The sequence below is a fragment of the Macrobrachium rosenbergii genome, chromosome 51, assembly GCF_040412425.1.
Source record: "Macrobrachium rosenbergii isolate ZJJX-2024 chromosome 51, ASM4041242v1, whole genome shotgun sequence".
Lineage (NCBI taxonomy): Eukaryota > Metazoa > Arthropoda > Malacostraca > Decapoda > Palaemonidae > Macrobrachium > Macrobrachium rosenbergii.
The window spans coordinates 20164202-20184094 of record NC_089791.1 but is presented as its reverse complement, the minus strand read 5'-3'; the positions used below and the strand labels follow the sequence as shown (position 1 = coordinate 20184094).

The 19893-nt window shown below is 35.0% G+C and overlaps 1 protein-coding gene across 3 annotated transcripts in view; it reads left to right on the top strand.

The window, feature by feature from the left end:
• LOC136833177 (sushi, von Willebrand factor type A, EGF and pentraxin domain-containing protein 1-like) overlaps nucleotides 1–19893 on the top strand; it is a 136593-nt gene that overhangs the window by 90707 nt on the left and 25993 nt on the right. For all 3 annotated transcript variants that reach the window (XM_067094933.1, XM_067094935.1, XM_067094934.1), the window contains 5 exons: nucleotides 3397–3484; nucleotides 4061–4176; nucleotides 7586–7789; nucleotides 8087–8263; nucleotides 12599–12723. In XM_067094933.1, the coding sequence (XP_066951034.1) occupies nucleotides 3397–3484; nucleotides 4061–4176; nucleotides 7586–7789; nucleotides 8087–8263; nucleotides 12599–12723 (710 nt within the window). The remainder of the gene's footprint in view (nucleotides 1–3396; nucleotides 3485–4060; nucleotides 4177–7585; nucleotides 7790–8086; nucleotides 8264–12598; nucleotides 12724–19893) is intronic.

The following is a 19893-nucleotide window of genomic DNA, read 5'->3' as shown; positions in this document are numbered from 1 at the left end:
CTTACTCTGACTGTATGGTCATACTATTTTACTATAAAGTATGTACATGTACCCCTGATACCTTGACCTGGATGAGTAGTAATTTATTACCTTAGATGTAGCAATTACCCCAAAAGGTCATGCATGGTAGTGACTTTCTTATACAGTTTATGATTAGTAGTCAAATTCAGTACCTCCAAGATAGTTCCTATGTATTTTACTGTTAGATCTGTCATTCAGCTCTTGCATGATAGTTCCTATGTATTTTACTTTTGGATCTCTCATTCAGCTCTTGCATTCTGTCCTATGAAAATGTTAGTCATCCTATCACTACAATTTGGGTATTCCTCAGATTTGTATGGAGATATCACATTTCACATTGCTAAGGGTGATCCTTGTTGGTTTGACTTTTTTGATGCAATATTTTGGGTGTGTACTTTTGCATCAGTATTGTGTACGAAGCATTCTCTATACACCTAAGCTAAATAAATTAATACCACAAAATGAATTATTTGTAGGTTAGTGTTGTGTTCATGATAGTTGATGAAGAGTAGGAGATGAAAGCAGGATATTATGTTAGTACAAATGATTGATGAAGAATAATAAAATGTTGAGGTGGATGAATGGATTTTTTACAAATAAATTATGAAAGAAACATGGGAAAGGGTAAAGTAGGCATAGAAGCCCAAAAGAAATACCTTGTCTTGTTGAAGATTGAGAGATGAAAATAGGTTTGCTGTGGGAAAAATTTCATGGAAAAGGATTATTGGCTGTTGATGATGGAATAAAAGTGTTTTAGAGGGCATCTGGTATCACAAGCATAGATATTATTCCAAAATAACAACGAAAATTGTGTGGATCTGAGAGACAGGGAGCATGAGAGTTAAAAAGACAGGAAGTGTATAAATATGATTACAAATGAGGCATCTTTGTTTTGAGATTAGTTTCCATCTTAGGACTTGAGTAGATTGAGTCAATTTAGTTTGAAAGATCATTGGTGTGAAATGCAGAGAGAATTGTTTGTGGTTTAGCATAAAGGGAAAGATGTTGGGTGAGTCCTTACTAAGTTACCAGCATTCTGAGTGGTCTTAAACCTCATGGAATGACCTTTGCTAGGTTCTTACTGAATGTGAAAAGAACTGCAAACCTGTAAGCAAGGATAATGGATTATGTGATGATTGTATTAAGAATGCATCTATTCAGAATTAACTTCTGTGAACATCAATTATCAGGTAGTTGTGAAAACATATTTTGTAACAAATGATCATTAACACTCTTGAAATTTATTTGAGTATTGCCAAACAAATTTATTATAACAAAATTCTTAATTCATTTCCCCATGAAGCACTTTTACTTAAGGATACAGTTAGAAGCAGTTACTGCATCTGTTGGTATTTATATCCAGTATTGTATATAAATTTGATTTGGTATACACTTGACAAGAACTGTTTTAATTTAATTATTAAATTTAACAATATTTATTTTTCTACCTTGCCAGAAATTGTTACAGAACTTAACTATATAGTAATACAGTGGGTCCCTGGTAATTGCGTGAGTTAGGGACCACAACCACCCGCGTTAAGCAAAAATCTGCGTTAAGTTAAAACAACCCTCTAAAAATGCTTATAACTGACTGCTTCAGTAGTTCAAATACTGTACAGTATTTAGGCACTCTCATTTTCTTTCTTACTATTCATGCTATCCTGTTTTCTTTTACAAGGGAAACATTGGTAATTCGTGAGAGAGAGAGAGAGAAAAAAATATTTAGATTATGTAAATCATATGGGTACTCGCCAGTTATCATTGTTGATTGAAGATAATGATGAAATAACTGTGCAGTCCAATGAATGAATGATATGACTGTACAGCAAAGCAGAGGAGTTACATCTCCTCTGGGGGTGCCTCTTCCCCTTCTTCACACAACCTCGTTGGGTGAGCGGGTTCCGCTCTCAGCTACCACTCTGTTGGCTGCGAGTTCGAATCTCCGGCCGGCCAATGAAGAATAAGAGGAATTTATTTCTGGTGATAGAAATTCATTTCTCGCTATAATGTGGTTCGGATTCCACAATAAGCTGTAGGTCCTGTTGCTAGGTAACCAATTGGTTCTTAGCCACGTAAAATAAATCTAATCCTTCGGGCCAGCCCTAGGAGAGCTGTTAATCAGCTCAGTGGTCTGGTTAAACTAAGATATATTTAACTTCTTCACACAACACAATGTATCATTAACCTTCCTCTCACGTTTAGGCTCCTTCCTGTAAGCCGTGAAGAAGCAGGGCATTTAGGAGGCATCTTACGGTGGTACGATCCACGAAGATAAGTTACATGTACGTACGCACAATTTAAACGTCGCTGCAAACACTACACTTTAAGCCTAAACAGAGAACTGTGTGAGAGTCGGGCCAACTGTGCATCATGCACTGCAAAACTGTGCATTTTATTGATTTTTTTGTGTTTTGTAAGATGGTTTTGAAATATTACAGTATATTAAAGTGTTTTAGGATGAGTTTAGAACATATCTAAAATACGTGGGTAGTTTGTAGAACGACGTAACTACTGTAGTACTGTACAATATGAATGTACGAACGAAGTGGTAGGTTTGTTTACGTAACGTCGATTTATGTATTTTCTTGTTAGTATTTTTGCGAATGAATACATTTATGATAGAAAATTATTTACTGTACTAATTTTCAAATTAGTACCATACTATAATAATATTGTAAACACAGCAAAATACAGTTATCAGTATGTACTGTAAAGTGTATTTTTTCTTTTGAAAAATGTTCGTCCTAAGCTCAACAAACTCACAGTTCATGGAACAAAGCATCTTCATCAGCATCGTCTTCATGCAACATTGATCACTGCTGAGTACCAATATGATTTACTCTACTGTGTTGTACTTTTATCTTAATCATAAACTTTGAAGTGATATTACCATAAAGTGTTTCAGTAATATTCAAGTGTTTGAAATTATATACTGTACCTGCACTGTAAAGTGTTTCAGTGATATTCAAATGTTTGAAATTATAGTATACAGTAAAGTGTTTCAGCAATATTAAAATGTTTGAAATTTATTATACTGCGCAGTGTGTCAATGATTTTCAGGTGTTTGAAATGATATCACTAAAGCGTTTCAGTGATATTATTGTAAAGTGGTTCAATATCTGCGAAGTGGTTAATTTTCCATGATATACTTGGATGAATAACGCAGACAAATCCACGAAGTGGTGAATTATCCGCGATATATTCAGAGATGTGGTCCACAGAAAAACCTGCGACTAACTGAAGCCGCGATTATTGATCCGCGAGTAAGTGGCGACCCACTGTATTAGAATAGCGTTAATGTAGACTTTTTTTTTTCTTTCTTTTTCATCATATTTATCAGACACCATTTCTCAAACTCTTGATGTTATTTCTTAGTATCTTGTGGAACTAGCCCTAGACTTGCATTGGGCAACGTGTCATGGACATGGACAAGTAACTTAGTCGGAGCTGTAGCTGTTTATAGGTAAGTAAAAGCATAAATTAGATAAATATTTTGAAGGCCATATTGATATATCTTTTATAGCCTTATTGCTAATACTGTACCATTTTCTGTGAGTTTTTATTTTGTTCATAGTATGATAGCTCCCAGGTTGCTTATGTATAACTGCTTTTTGGATACTGTATAATATAGCACAGTATTTATTTTTAGACTGCTTAGCAACTGTACATGCAATACTAATTTTTTTAAATGACATCAACAGAAGGAAGAATTAAGTTTTTTAAATGACATCAATAGAAGGAAGCATTTAGGACTGATGAGAATATAGGTCTAGTCTCTCTCTTCACAAACGACTTTACAAAATATTAGTAGAGTAAAAAAGGAAAAACAGTCTGTTAAAAAAGAACATATTTCCCATTGCTGACAGCTTCATTTAATGAAATGTAAGGTTTCTGTATGGGTGATGAAAACAGTGCACAAAAGATTTAGGAATCTTAATCTCGAATAATATTCCTACAGTACAGTACAAGAAAACCTCAAAGACTAATACTATGAACTAATCAACATGAATTATTAGTCATTCATTTTTAAATGTTTCAGTTGTTCTTATGGTTGGTTTGCTGGTGGCAATATACCTGTAGCAGTGCAGAATATAAAATGCCTTGGGCAGCTTGGGGAATGGTACCCAGATGTTCAAGACTGTATTCATATTCAAGGTAAGTAATGCTTGCAGCTTGGTTTTGTAAATTATTTTTTTGCAAGATTAGCTCATGAATTTATTATTTGCAAATGCTATACTAATATTCTAATTGTAGTGCAATTGAATTTGATAATAGGTTTGTAAATGAACAAGTTTCACACACTAAGCCATGGTGGGGAAGTGTGACAACTTGGAAACAGTACAGTGCTGTAGTATGAAGTACCTGGGCAGCATTCAATAATGAATTTTCTGCTGGTGACACATTTCATTACCAGATTGTAAATTACATGAAAAGGTTATGGTTGTAGGATTGTCAACAAGGGCTCAACTGTATCTAGGCTGGTAAGTATATTGATTTTTATAGGTCTTATCACGAATGATGTAACTAACATCACCATTTCTAAAGTCTTGAAGCTATGAAGAGAATACTGTACTGTAATCTCAATTGTTCAAGGTACTGTAATTGGATTGAAGATTATAGATAAGTAGGACAGTTAGGTTGGTATTAAGAGGGCATTGACAAAATAAATAGCAGCATCCTGGATGAAGAAGAACGATGATAAAATTGTTGAGAGATGTGTAGTCCTGAAGCTGGAATTCAGAACAAGGTGGTTTTTGCACATTATTGAAAAGGGATAAAAGTAGGCAGTCAGAAAATAGTACAGTAGATCTGGAACTGACAGGTCAAAGACCTGCTGGAAGGCCCAGAAAAGCATGGCGAGTTGACATACTTGAAATGTGGATGTAGTAGAAAGTTACAAGACTAATTGAGGGAGAAAATTATTTTTAAACAAAACAAAAATTAATATTTTTATACAACCCCATCACTGTATGACTGCCTTTAGATGTTTCATCTCTTTTTGCAGAGATGCTTAAAAAAAATGAGAAAAATCCAGCTTTATATCTGTACATCTGGGTTCCCAAGTCCTTCTGTTATCATACTAGTCAACCAGTTGTGTAGGGTTGGGAAGAGAGCAGAACTTGAAAAGTGCAAAAAATAAATTTTAAAAAACTACTTTTTTAGTACAAAATTCCATTATTTTACATCTGCATGAGTTATTTTGTTAGAATTAGTTTTGCTTTTATTCAGACACTAATTTCCAGGGACTTGGAGCCAGTAACTGCTGAGCTGTCTGGAAGTCTAAGAGTTCTGATGGCTAGAAAGGGTCTTGAAATGGGCTAGTTGAGTGTTAGTAAAATGATCTGTAATGCAGAAGGATTTAGCTGGTGGCAGACCAGAGCACTTAATCTTAATCTGCAGCATTGAAACAAGTACCCCAGCTGTCCATGCAGAATGACTGAATGACTTAAGATTAGGAGGATGAGAAAGAAGTGTTATTATCAGGAAAATCCTCTCCTTTTTGAGAACTAATAATCTGGATAGGAGCTAAGAGGGTCAGTTGAGAATAATTCAAAGGATTTGTGAGTCATATCCCAAATGGAAAATCTTTTAAAAGTATTTGGAGACTGCCACAAATCAGAATTGATGATAGAAGAATTTCCTTTTTTTTTTCAAGGCTAGAGATGTAGACTTAGTCATGATATCTTGATTGACTTTTAAGCTGGATTCTACAAGTTTAAAAGTACTGTATTAACATAAGTTCTTAATGTGACTTTATATAACCAGAATTAAATGGTGTTTTAGGCACTCATGTTTTACACATTCCAGTGGATAGAAAGTCTGCCCCCCCCCATCAGAAAGTTTTAAGTTTCATGAGGTCAAATCTTGATGGTTCTTCAGGGCAAAGAAGTGGACAGCCTTGTTCCCATTGCTGACCAGACATGGATGTAATGACGAAGTAAAGGTGCAGAGGGAGGTTGGGAGGAATTTGCTTGCATTCCCTCTTTTATGTATGAGAAGCTTGGCAAGAGAGGGCATTTAACTTATAATATTTTGCCTAGGTATGGCCAGAGCTACTAAAACAGAGAAGTAGTCCTTGATGGCAAAAACAAACAGACAATTTCCTTGAACCCTGCATGAAAAGTACAAAGTCTTCTACTAGCAGAATAGAGCAAACTAGATCCTGCCCCTTCCTACTAAACCAGCTGCAGAACATTGCCCATGTGGTCTGGTGTATCCTGGTTATAGATAGTTATGATTGAGATAACCAGCCTGGCACAAATAAACTTCTGGTGAGGCTGTGATTGATAGCCTTGTGAAGATGGAGGAGGTTGTGATTCTGGCAGTATTTCCAAAAGTGAGACTAACAAAGAAGCTGCTTCCATTTCAAAAGGACACTCGTGGGAGGTCCACCAGAAGAGTAAGATGGTCCGGTAACAAGGCTGGCTGGGGCCAGAGTGGGATTAAGAGGCCCAAGTGGGGATTACTGGACTGCTGCAGTGTGTCCAACACTGGCGTAATTAAGATTAACCATAGAGATGTTCCTTGCATATGCTGCCTCGTCTAACAGGACTGAGGAGTAGTTTAGGAGCTTTTGATTGAGCTTGTCAGAGGACATGTCAGAGGATCCTTACAGGGGAAAAAAGGACTCTTTATCTGGTAGAGTACTAGTGACTCCTGTGACTGAGTTGAAAGTCCATAACCAACAGTCCAAAACTAAAGACAACTACCCCCTTCATATATGAAGGTGTGCTCCTATCAACCAATGTGTTCTTTCATGCTCCCAAATTCAGTAGCAGGATTATTATTATTAGCATTATTCTAAGTGTTCCATGAAATTTTTCATTGAAGAAAAGTTAAATTTAGATTGCTGACTTTAGATAATCTAGTGACATTGTTAAGGGAGGGGAAACAAGATTCCATAGAATAATAAGAATGTGTACTGTGCTGTGTATTGGCTAGACTTTTAAATAATTATACAAGCAGCAAAGACAATTAATAAACTTGGAGTCAAATGCCCTCATGACAAAATAGAGAGTTTTCCACAGGTGTTCCAGAATTATTGGAAATATAATTTTTATGGATTTTCAGGTATAGTCCACAAGAAGCCAAATAGAGACAGAAGTAAGTCTCAGGATGGAAAACTCAGCTGACTTGTTTTTGATGTATCACATTCCAAGAAATAAAACTTTCTTTATAACACAATACAAGTATTGGTTTTCCCCTTTACTAATTACTGCTCAGGAAATGTAGCATCTAGGGATTCACTTGGACACATGAATAGATTGTGTTAATGAGTTTGTATGGAAAAATTGTTTGCATGCACTGCATTGAATTTTTGTCTTGGGAGAAGTGAGAAAAAGGAGCTGTAGAATATGTTGGCAATACTTGTATCATTTCATACCTCTGTATATTTACAATTTTTTTGTACTTGGTGGTAATCTTTTTTACTGTCACCGAGTCTTTTTCAAGTAAAGAAAAAATTAATTATATTGACATTTGCTAGTTAAAGATTTAATTAAGTTACACTTAAAATCTTAAATATGAATCTAATATGTGGTGTTTATCTCTTCCTATTTTGTAGTGTGTAATGAAACGCTCACTGCTCCTTCTAACCTCATGACTAACATCAGTGAATCAGGCATGCGATACTTAGGTGGCGAAATTGTGTTTTATTGTCCAGAAAACATGAGTACTCCGTCAGATCTTACACAGCAGACACTTACCTGCAGCAACATTTCAGATACAGAATTTAGATTCCTGCCCACTGTGATTGAAGACTGCACTGGTAAGATATCAGATAAATAAAAAATTGAATAGTAATGTAAATTAATAAACATAAAATTTTGCACTTATATGTGAACCACATTATAACAGTGAATGAGATCGAAAGTATCTAATCTTCGAGTAATGTTGCTGAAGGATTTTTATTGAGGCAATGAAAATTAATGCTTGTAAATAGATTTTATTTTGAAATATGTTTATGTAAATAGTTTAAGTACCTGAATGTCCAAGAAATATGCTTATCAGTTATTTTCTAAGTTGGTTTAAAAATTCACTTGAGTGCTTTATCTTTGACCTGCAGTATGCCTTGGAACGCCATTAGTTACCCAAGGGACCTCCAGCTTAGGACAAGGTCCATTTACTGTGGGCACAAAAGCTTCTGCAATTTGCAATGAAAATTACCTCTTTGCTCTTAATGTCACCCAGAAGGATTTAGTGTGTACTCTCACAGGGTGGCAGAATGCATCGTGTTACGAAGGTATTCTGAAATACTGTACTGTGCATTGTATACAGAAGAAAAAGATGTATAGTATGTCATATTTTCTTCAGGCCAGTCTTATATTGAATAGCGTATGACATGTTGACTTGGATAACATTCACTTCGTACGACTTGGAATAAGTATAAATTCATGAAAAACAATGAATATACTCACATACTGTATTAGTCTAATGCTGTTCATGCAAGCTTGGTTTTAAGAGACAATTGTAAATGATAATCAAACCTGCACTAAACTAAATGATTATGAGCTGGTAACTGTAACCACTACACAGCCATTATGAATCATAATTAATTTTAGTTCCTTTTTTATATTTGTGTTTATTATATGAAATCCATTAATCATATTTAACTTGTATTCCATGTGAGGGCAGACACAGTCACATGAATTTGAAGGTTAACCAGTGCCTCTCGTTTTTTTGTGTGATTCCTGTGGAGTTGGTAGTATGCAGTGCTTCCAGGATTTACACTTGAGTTTTTTTAGTCATCATGCTGTTTATTCATTGAATATGTATGCTTTTTGATGTTCAAGAATACAGTATTCAGTAGTTCACAAATGAATACTTTTACCATCTTAGATGTGTTGTAAGTGTTCCATGAGTGTTTGTTTTTCCCGCCTTTTTGCTCTTGCAGTCACCAGCACGTTACTGTGAGTATGCACTTCTCTTTTTGTATATACAAGTTCTTTTCCTTTTGATTCAGTTTGTACCCTTGCTGCTTGGATTGTCATTTTCCCAGTTTTTTCAGTGTGTGTGGAGAATTTTTGCCTTTGCTTAACCCTTACTCCAATTTTAGTAATTTTATTAATGCATGTAGTATCTCCCTTGTTAAAGATTTTGAACATGAACAACCTCACCATGTTCACTTATGCATTCGAACTGTAAGCATGGATTTTCAGAGATTAGTCTTTTTGCATATCTGCAGCGAGTTCTTTCAGCTTATTAACATGTATTTTTGCTCTGTTTGTGGAAATGGTTGCATTGCTCTCTGTTTCTGCCTTTATATTAATGTTTTTTAATGTTTTCACTTAGACTATTTTAGTTAATGTTGTTTTATTTGTGCACTTCTCTTCACTTCAGTTAACCTTTGGTAGATTATGTGAATTAATGTTTTTCTTAATTTCTGAGCTTCCCCTCACTTGTGCTAACCTTTTGGAAATATTATTGTACCTTAATCATGCTTCAGTGTTCTCTTTTAACAGAATACAGTAGTAGTTCCTGCAGTTCTTTCAGGTTGCCCATGATCCTGTTCTCATGTAAAGATCATCAGTATTCTTCGCACAGCCAGTAGTGTAGGTGTAACATCATGTTTGGTTCTTGCAGCCTTTTCGAATTCACTATTGCAGCTTGCCTCGTCTGTGTATCTCTAGTCTTGTCCAAGGAGTCCTCTGGTCCCCAGTGACACCTACACCCCATGCTCCTCAAAAAGTTCTTGTCATCACTGGGAATGATGCTTGAGTCTCATCATATATTGTACTACTCACTTCTCATCTGATTATCCTAGCTTTGAGTCAGACAACATTGGAACAGCTTAGCTGTACTTTTTTTTCAACGATGAGTTTTCCTTTTAGGTTTAAGGACTTTCCCTGTTCAAGCTTAGTCAGATATTTCTCAGTAGGACCTCACTCAGTTGGTTCAACACCCTTGATGTCTAAGTATTCCTTTTTTTTTTGCTCCATAGTATTACCAAGAGTTCTCTGTTATTTTTAGAGCTGGCCTTTGGCCTTGCTTATTTTCTGTGTTATGCTTTCATTATTGTTTGTACCACAGTATCTGTGGATGTCTCTCATTGAGTCTAATCATCATGATGAGTCATGCTACAGGTCAGGATTCACTAGATATTCATCCTCTTCATAATGTCATCACCCTTCCATTTAGCACATGTTAAGGTGTTTTTCTTGAAGAACACACCTTTACACCTCAGGTACTGGGTGTGTGTACATCTGGGGTTGCATCCATTGAATCCTTTACTTCAGAAACTACTGTACCTAGATTTTTTATGTCAGCATTGCTACCACTTTGTGCCATCTACAGGAATTAGACTTATTGTATCTTGGCCTTCAAAGAGTAAAATTCAGTTCAGGAGAGTCATCCTACCTCCTAAATTTTATTTCTGGCTGTTTATGATTAACAAGTACATGTCATATATCAAAGAAAGCTTTTGCTATAAAACAAGCTTTCATGCCAACCCGTTAATCATGATCTTCAGAGGCCTCCTCACCTTCCCCTCATAGGGCTTCTATTTTCACCTTTTAAGTTGGTTTGACTGGGTCTGTTTTCACACAGAAGAAAGGCTAATTATGATTAATGTGTTTGTATAAAAACTGTATTGTAAAAACAGCTTGTACCTTTTTAATGTTAGAAATACAATGTAGTACAGTACAAATTGCTACTATCTGCTAATATGCCCTAGTAATGTGCACATAGTGAGTTGCATTTTTTGCAAAGTTTTCATTCATATAATTTTAAAATATTGGCAACAATGAATTTGATCAGAAATAAGAATATAAGTAAATGAGCCTTTGTTGCAGATATTCCATAGCCTACTAAGGGATTCATAGCCGATGAAACGGTTTTTCGGCAACATCTTTTTATCAAAGCATCAGATAAAGGCGAAAGTTGGGAAGTGTATACTTTATAACCCTACCTAATTTTTGCCAGTATTATTTAGAACCTAAGTTAAATAGTTCTGGTACTTATCAGAGTAAAAGTGTGTTTTCTATGCCAGCACCATCAAAATCGCAGGTATGGGTTTTGAACACAGTCGTGACGTTAACCTATGAAGTCATGAGGCTCCACCCACTGTGCAGAAAAGTTTACATATTGGGAAACGTCTTTTCACTGTGGCTCTGCCCACTTGCCGATGACATATTCACTAATTGATATTAGTACCCATCCTGGGCTTCAGCGATATCAATGACGTCCCATTCTGAATAATTTTATTATTATTATTATTATTATTATTATTGTTATTTTGTGGAGGTTTCATCGCAACTTCCACAGCAGTTGTTGGGGCTAAGTTGTTAGCTTGGAATTCTTCCATTTTCTTGATATTTGTATTGTGTCTACTTTACAAATAATTCAGAGTATGTAATTCAACTACATAATGAACTAGTCTATAGCTCATTTGTTAGATCTACATCTATTCAGGGCAGGAATACAAAAAGACAGTCCATTTTGTTTTACTTCAGGTTTCTGCACTTATATCCTTCTATTTGCAGCAAGTCAAGAGTGGTCACTAGTAGAATTCAAATGAAAAGCAGTGATACTTCATTCCCCTCTATTGTTAGAGGTGTAAAGGTCAGCGCCTTTGTTCTATTTCAGTTAATGTAACCCATTGCTATTTTTCTTTGTTTTATTTTTATTTATATCATACAGCACCCTAAACAGTGCTCGTATACTCGCTGAATATAAAAGGTAATAGTAGGAGTCAATCAAATGTAACACGATTTACTGTATATTGATATGCATAGAAAGGAAAATATATTAAAATCAGTCTGAATGAGGAACATATTGTTATAATCATTGTGTTTTAATAAGTATGTGTTAGATGTACAAATAAAACATCTAACATTATACATAATTTATTTACAAAAGTCTTCATCATCACTCTTGAGGAAGAGGTCATCATCCCCGTCCTCATTGTCGCCAGCGATGTCAGTGATGACTGGTTCCACGCTCTCATGGATATTGTCCGACTTCCAGTACAGTACTCGTCCTCAAAGTGAAGGGATTGTCTAACAGCTCATGCCCACACTTCTGGGGTGGCCAAGTAACTGCTACCCACTATAGAAATAATTACCTATTCACGCTGTAGTAAATCTTGCCATGGGTCTTCTCGCTTGCATACAATGTGGCAAGCCGTAGCACAAATGCAGTCTTGCAACCAATGGGACAACTCCATATCCTGCTGGTCATTATCGAATTTGTTGAAACCTAGACTGTGTAAGTATATCCATTCGCTGCCTACCTGGTGAATGGGCAGAGCCTCATGACGTCATGTTATGTTTACGTCACGAATTGTTTTAGCCTTGTCTGTGATTTTCTCTGTTCCAGCATCGGTGACTTCATTTGACTCTATAATTATCAAAGCTATCGAACTTAGGTACTAAATAATACTTACAAAAATTAGGTAGGGTTATAAAATATACACTTACCAACTTTCACCCTTACCCGATGCTTTGATAAAAAAGTGTTGCTGAAAAAGCGTGTTTCACCAGTTCTGAATCCCTTAGTAGTACGTGAAAATCATGTTTAACTATTGTGACTAATGTGTTGTAAAGATACCTGGGTAATAATGGATATTTTTAAATTACAGCTTGTACAGACCCTCCGCCTTTACCTGGTGCTAATATGATAAGTCAGGAGAATACAGTAGCATCAGTAGGGTCTACTTTGTGGTACAATTGTACTGTTGATAGGTTATACATCCAGACACCATCTGTAAGTTGCTTGATTTTCAGCTGAGATCTGTGTCATTTTTTAAAACAATTTCTTCATACAAACTCATTACCTGCAGTAGCCTAAATTGTCAACAAATAACCCTTTGGATACTTTGGTGTGAAGCAGCCAGTTAGTCCTTTTAAATGTTGTGTATTTTAATGATATATGGGAGGAAGAAACATATTTTATATTTGTAGAACCTATATTGCATCATGTAAACAGTAATCCAGTTTATATTGGTGGCTCCAAATCCAGTGCTGGTTTATTTTTGGGGGGATGGTCTTCCCTGAAATTAAACACAGTAGTTCCTTAATTGTTTGGTGCTAAATTTTCATTGCTGGACACTGACATTATCATGTGTACACATAAATCTTAATCTGTGATTACAGAAATAACAAAAATCTTAATCTATGATGGCAGAAATGCTGTTATTTACAGTAATTCCTTGAGTGCACTCCAATCACTGGAGGTTCATTCCAAATTCCCACTGGTTTTCAAAGTTTGGCTCAATCAAAGTAAGGGTTGCTGGGAGTGAAAGGTTGATAGACAGGCAGAGGGTACAGTTATGGATGGCACACATCAATTCCTCTGCCACATAGTGACTTTTTCCCTAATACAAAAGAGTTTGAGAGGCTTAGTAGCCTGATTGATGGTAACCAGACTCTGGTCCTATTTATGAAATATGGTCTTTTCTAATACTGTAGCAGTAAAATGTTAATTTTTATTGGTGTAACATCTGGGTATGATCCTTAAGTACAAATGCATTTATATCTCCCTTACTTAGATATCTTACAGTGTTACAAATTGAGATCATAGATCCTTCAGACTCTCATACCAAAGTACAGTAGAACTCCGGTCCTCGACCGTACTAGAACTCGACATAATCGGATTTCGACACGAAATGTTGAGTAAATTTTGCGTCGGAGCTCGAACAACAAACCAGAATCCGACCCGATGAATCATATGATGATTGTAGAAAAGAGTTTCGGGCGGCTGCCGCTAATTGGCGTTGTTGGTGGCATTCTTCCCATGCTATTTAAAAGCATTTAAAGCCCACACACGCTGCTGCTGCTGCTGTTTGGAGAAGTACACCTTGTACAGGTATATATATTTTTTGGCTTTCTACACTGAATTTCCATCCAATCATGGGTCCCAATATGTTAGGGTATCATAATATTTACTGAAAGATGTTTTACAGTGATTGTGTACACTATTCCAGTAGACTGTATGAAATTTACCATAAATACTGAACGTAATGTTTATGTAATTAGTACCGCGATACACCATCAGGGTGGCGCTTTTGGTTTGTTTACACCTGCTCATGCCACAAGCTGCCGAGTTCCGACGTAATTTAGGATTTTTCTTAGTTTTATGATAACAGACATACAGTAATTCGGCTTGTAAATACTGTATTATTAATTTACTGTGATAATTAGGCTTGTTTTTCAATGTTATCATTATTAACAACAGTTTTCGTGTGTACCCGTTACAGTACATTCTGGTAGTGCCTATAGGCGACCTAGCCTAGCCTATAGCGCTCGGTCTACCATCGGTAATACGGCTGCATTGGTCGCAGGCCAATTTTTTTTATACAGTATGCATTTAAAAATGTAAAAAGTGCTTCTGATACAGTAAGTTATTCAACTCTGAACTTATTTAATTGTAATTTGTGTAATGTTTTGTATAAAAAGGCAAGGTTGGGGTAATGACTGTTGGTCAGAAATGGATTAATCCATTCTCAGTTATTTCTTATGGGAGAAGTTAATTCAGAATTCGACTAAATCGAATCTCAACACTTCTTCTGGAACAATTAGCGTCGAGGACCGGGGGTTCTACTGTATGTATATATATATATATATATATATATATATATATATATATATATATATATATATATATATATATATATATATATATATATATATATATATATATATATATATATATATATATATATATTATATATATATATAATGGTACTAAATATTTTTTTGCTAATATTGTCATCAATCCATACTCCTAACTATAAATTAGCCAAATATTTAGTACTGTACCATTATGTACTAGAACTGTTTACTTCTAACCAGCACACTTTAAAAAACACTGAAGAGTTCAAATCATATATTTTATGCCAAGACTGTTTTGTATACGACCAGTTATGATGTTCAGTCATTATTTACAAAGTGGAGGAAACAGTGGAGACTATTTTAGATAAAATTTTGATTGAACCAAATGACACTTGTTTTAATTATGATCGCTGTCTTTTTAAGAAATTGTTGGAGTTAGCAGTGCTGGACACTGCTTTTATTTTTAATGGTTGTTTGTACAAACAGATTGATGGGATGGCGATGGGATCACCTCTTGGCCCCATGTTTTCCAACATTTCCATGTCCTCCCTGGAGGAAAGTATGTTGGAAAATTGCCCCCTTGGCTTTTATCCTCTTGTATATAAACGGTTTGTCGATGACACCTTCGTTCTTTTCAAATCAACCTTTCATGCTGATCAGTTCCTCTCGTACATTAATGAAGTACATCCTAATATTAAGTTTACATTAGAAAGAGAGGATAAAGATCAATTACCATTCGTGGATGTTTTGTTGTTCCGACATAATGACGGTTTTAACACTTCCGTTTTTAGAAAAAAAGACTTTTACTGGTCTGGGTTTGAACTTTTATAGTGCTTGTTTTATAATTCTAAACTAAATTCAGTTTTTACTCTCCTCCACCAGGCTTATACTCTAACCTCTTCATGGGACTCTTATCATAAAGAATTAGTGTTCTTGCACAAATATTTTACTGATAATTGGTTTCCATCTCATAATTTCTTTAAACAATGTAAGAATTTCTTAAATAAAAATCTATCTGACTCGGTTGTTATAAGTACAGCACCTTGGAAGAAACTCTGTGCAAGTATCCCATACATCCAAGACAATAAATTTAGAAGTAATCTGAAGTCTTCATTAGAAAAAAATTTCAATATGTTGCAAGTCATTCTAATGGCAAAAAATCCACTTACAATAGGGTCTCTTTTTAAATTTAAGGATAGAATCTCCCCAATAATGCAGTCCTCAGTTGTATATAAATATATTTGCCCCAGATGTAATTTGGGGACGTACGTGGGATCGACTAAATGATTGCTGAGGGTCAGATCAGATTCACATAAAGGTGCTAGTCATCGTACTGGTTGCAGATTGTCCAGTCCAGAATTTTCTAATATTAGAAATCATTCAAATATATGTAATACAAGTATTAATTATTCTGACCTCTCTGTTTTGGGCCAAACAAATCTACACAGACTGCTTAATTTTAGAATCATTATTTATTAAGCAGCTAGTTCGTAAGTTGAACTCACACACCACCTCTGTACAGTTGTATCTGGCTTGAGCCAGTTTTCTTTGCCGCTTTCCTTTTCCCTTTCAGTCATTCAATCCTCAACTTCTAGTCTAGCAGGTGCTTTTTCTGAATTGTCTTGTTTTAAAGTATATTTATTTAGCATGTTGAGACTCTTTCAAGTCATTAGTTTTATTCCATGTATTTTAATTTGTGCATTTTCTTTTTTAGCCTTCATGATGTAGCTATGTTACAAAACAGACCAGCAAATAAATATCACCTACTGTACACAGTGAACCTCCCCTATTCGTGGGGGATGTGTACCGCACCCCCCCCCCCCTGCAAATAATTAAAAACCCTCTAAAAACACTTAGAACTGCCCATTTGGATAGTTTAAACACAAGAAAAACCCTGTAAAACTGCTTATACCTCAGTATTTTAATAGATTTATCACAAAAAGTGATTTTATGAAAATTTAGTGAATATATGTCAGTGAAAAATACCGAAAATGGGCAATTTTCCGCGAATAATGGGTTGATATGTTCCACAGAGAAACCTGTGAATGCATGAGTCAGCAAACCGTGAGAACACGAATACAGGGGGTTTCCTGTAGATTACTGACTGTCTCCTTGTCACCTGTCCTGATCTATGATATATATATATATATATATATATATATATATATATATATATATATATATATATATATATATATATATATATATATATATATATATAGATATATATAGATACATAGAGAGAGAGAGAGAGAGAGAGAGAGAGAGAATACGTAGATATAGATATATATATATTTATAAATATCCTGCTGTTTGCCCTCTCTGCATTACTTAGTAAGAATATCATTCTAACAAAGACAGGAAGGCATCTTTGTTAACACCAAGGGCAAAGGTGGGCTGTGCTTTAAAAAAAAAAAAAATGTCTTTAGCAGGGATATTAGGGGCCCAACCCATAGGGAGGGTTTTATCAAGTAACCTCCAGTGAAGGTGATCTTAAGCTTCCTTTTGCTCTGTCCTATGCATTCGGCGATGTCTCTGTCAATTTTTCAGACTGCTTGGGGCTATGGACTGCAGTTTTGCCCTGACCTGGCCTGACGCCAGGAGAGACTTGAAGCCGCGTAAATTACACACATTGTGTGTAACTAATTGTTTGTGCTTGCCCTCTTACTGTTTAATTGGTACTAGTGAGGCGTCAAACGGGTCTTTTCAAGACTTCTGATCGTCAGGTGCATGCACAAGCAACCTACGTCAACGGTAAGTCACAAATTTGACAGTTTCTTCGTCGATTTACTAGTATTCTTCCACTGTATTTCATCCTTTCCCTTTGTTTTCACCACTTCGCCACCATCCACAAGAACCTGGTATAATCAATTTTCTTTTATGAAGTCTAGTGTAAGAATAATTAATATTGCCTAGTGAATTTGCATAAGCTATTCCCGTGCAATAAGTAGGAATTAGGGAAAGTTAAGAAGTAAATTTCAGGCAGCCTTGTGTCTCAATCCCATGGTTTGGAAGAGAAATAGCCTTTACCAATACGAAACTGCATACAGTATTTACCAGTATAGACCCTCGTTGGGTTATATTTTTTTACTTGAAGAAAGGAGGGAATTGACGGTGTCAGACACTGACTAATTGTTCATGTTATTTCCTCGCTGTCACTGCACATTCTTTCTTTGTTGGGACTAATTGGAAAGTAAAGGGGTTTGATGTAATCCATTTGTTGCAGAGTAATCCATTATCCCATACGTTTCCCAGCTGGCAACCGAATTCAATTAAGTAATTGTCTGTCTTTGAGGTTAACTTTAACTTTAATTGACAGGTTACATGTGTCATTGGCGAAGCAGGGCCCCATAAATTACATTAATTAATTAAACTCATCAATAAGCATTATATATAATTATATATATATATATATATATATATATATATATATATATATATATATATATATATATATATATATATATATATATATATATATATATATATATATATATATATATATATATATATATATATATATATATATATATATATATATATATATATATATATATATATATATATATATATATATATATATATCTTATATACATATATATATATATCTTATATACATATATATATGAATATATACTATATATATAATGTAATTGTAATAGCCCAATGCCCTCTTAATTTTCTCGAATTCTCCACGCTTTTTTGGATAGGCTTGTCACTACAAAGCCTCAAGATCCAAGTGCAAGACATATGAAGAAATTCTGATGTGCGTGGCGGAAACGAGCAGATCTGCTAATCAGAACGAGTACCATTGTCACGTTCTGATTAGCAGACCGGTTCGTTTCCACTAAGCCAAAATCAGAATTTCTTCATATGTCTTGCACTTGGATCTTGAGGCTTTGTAGTGACAAGGCATATCAAAAAAAAAGCGTGAAGAATTCGAGAAAGTTAAGAGGGCATTGTGGCTATTACAATCACATAAGTATCTGGTATAAAGTGACCAGTAGATTCTATATATATATATATATATATATTATATATTATATATATATATTATATTATATATATATATATATTATATATATATATACAGGCGGTCCCCAGTTTACAACGGGGTTCCGTTCTTGCGCTGTAACCGAAAAATCGTCGTAAGTTATCGTCGAAAATCGTCAAAAATCATAAGAAAACCTTACTTTTAATGCTCTGGGTGCATTGAAAATGATATAAACTGCATTATTATTGAGTTTAAAAAAACCTTCAAATTATGATTATTCTGCCATTTTGGGGCCATATTTCTTCCGTCGGATCGGCGTATGACGCGTCGTAACCCGGAACATGCGTCGTAAGCCAGAAATAATTTCTGATGAATATATTTGAAAAGCGTCGTAACCTCGAACGTCGTAAGTAACCGTCAGAAACCGGGGACTGCCTGTATATATATATATATATATATATATATATATATATATATATATACACACACACACAGTGGAACCCTGCTATATTGCAGTTCAGCATTCGCAGCTTCAGTTAGTTGTGGATTTTTCTGTGGAACGTAAATCCAAATAAATAGCGAAAAATTCACTAATTTGCTGATTTTTCCGTGGATCAAGATTCGCTAATTATGTGACTAATTCCTTTATATAATAAATGATTTACTAATTTTTAGATAGTAATATTAATGTAAACACAGCAAAATATCAGTAAAATGTACAGTATTTTTTTTTTTTTTTTTTTTTTTTTTTTTTTTTTCTTAAAAGTAAATCCTCAAAATCACAAAACAGCTGTGTTTCCTGATTGGTTTTACTGATGTAACCATACCTCAGTTCTCTCTCTCTCTCTCTCTCTCTCTCTCTCTCTCTCTCTCTCTCTCTCTCTCTCTCTCTCTCTCTCTCTCTCAGTGCTGTACATATCCTTTAATGAAAAATGAATTACAGTAGAACCCCGGTCCTCGACTGTACTAGAACTCGAAATAATCGGATTTCAACACGAAATGTTGAGTAAATTTTGCATCGGAGTTCAAACAACAAACCGGAATCCGACCCGATGAATCATATGGTGTTTGTAGAAAAAAAGAGTTTCGGGCGGCTGCCGCTAGTTGGCGTTGTTGGTGGCGTTCTTCCCATGCTTATTTAAAAGCATTTAAAGCCCACACATGCTGCTGCTGCTGCTGTTGAAAAACAAGCCATATTATCACATTAAATTAATAATACAGTATTTATAAACCGAATTACTGTATGTCTGTTATCATAAAATTAAGAAAAATTTCCGAAATTACGTCGGAACTCGGCAGCCTGTGTTAATTTTATGATAACAGACATAC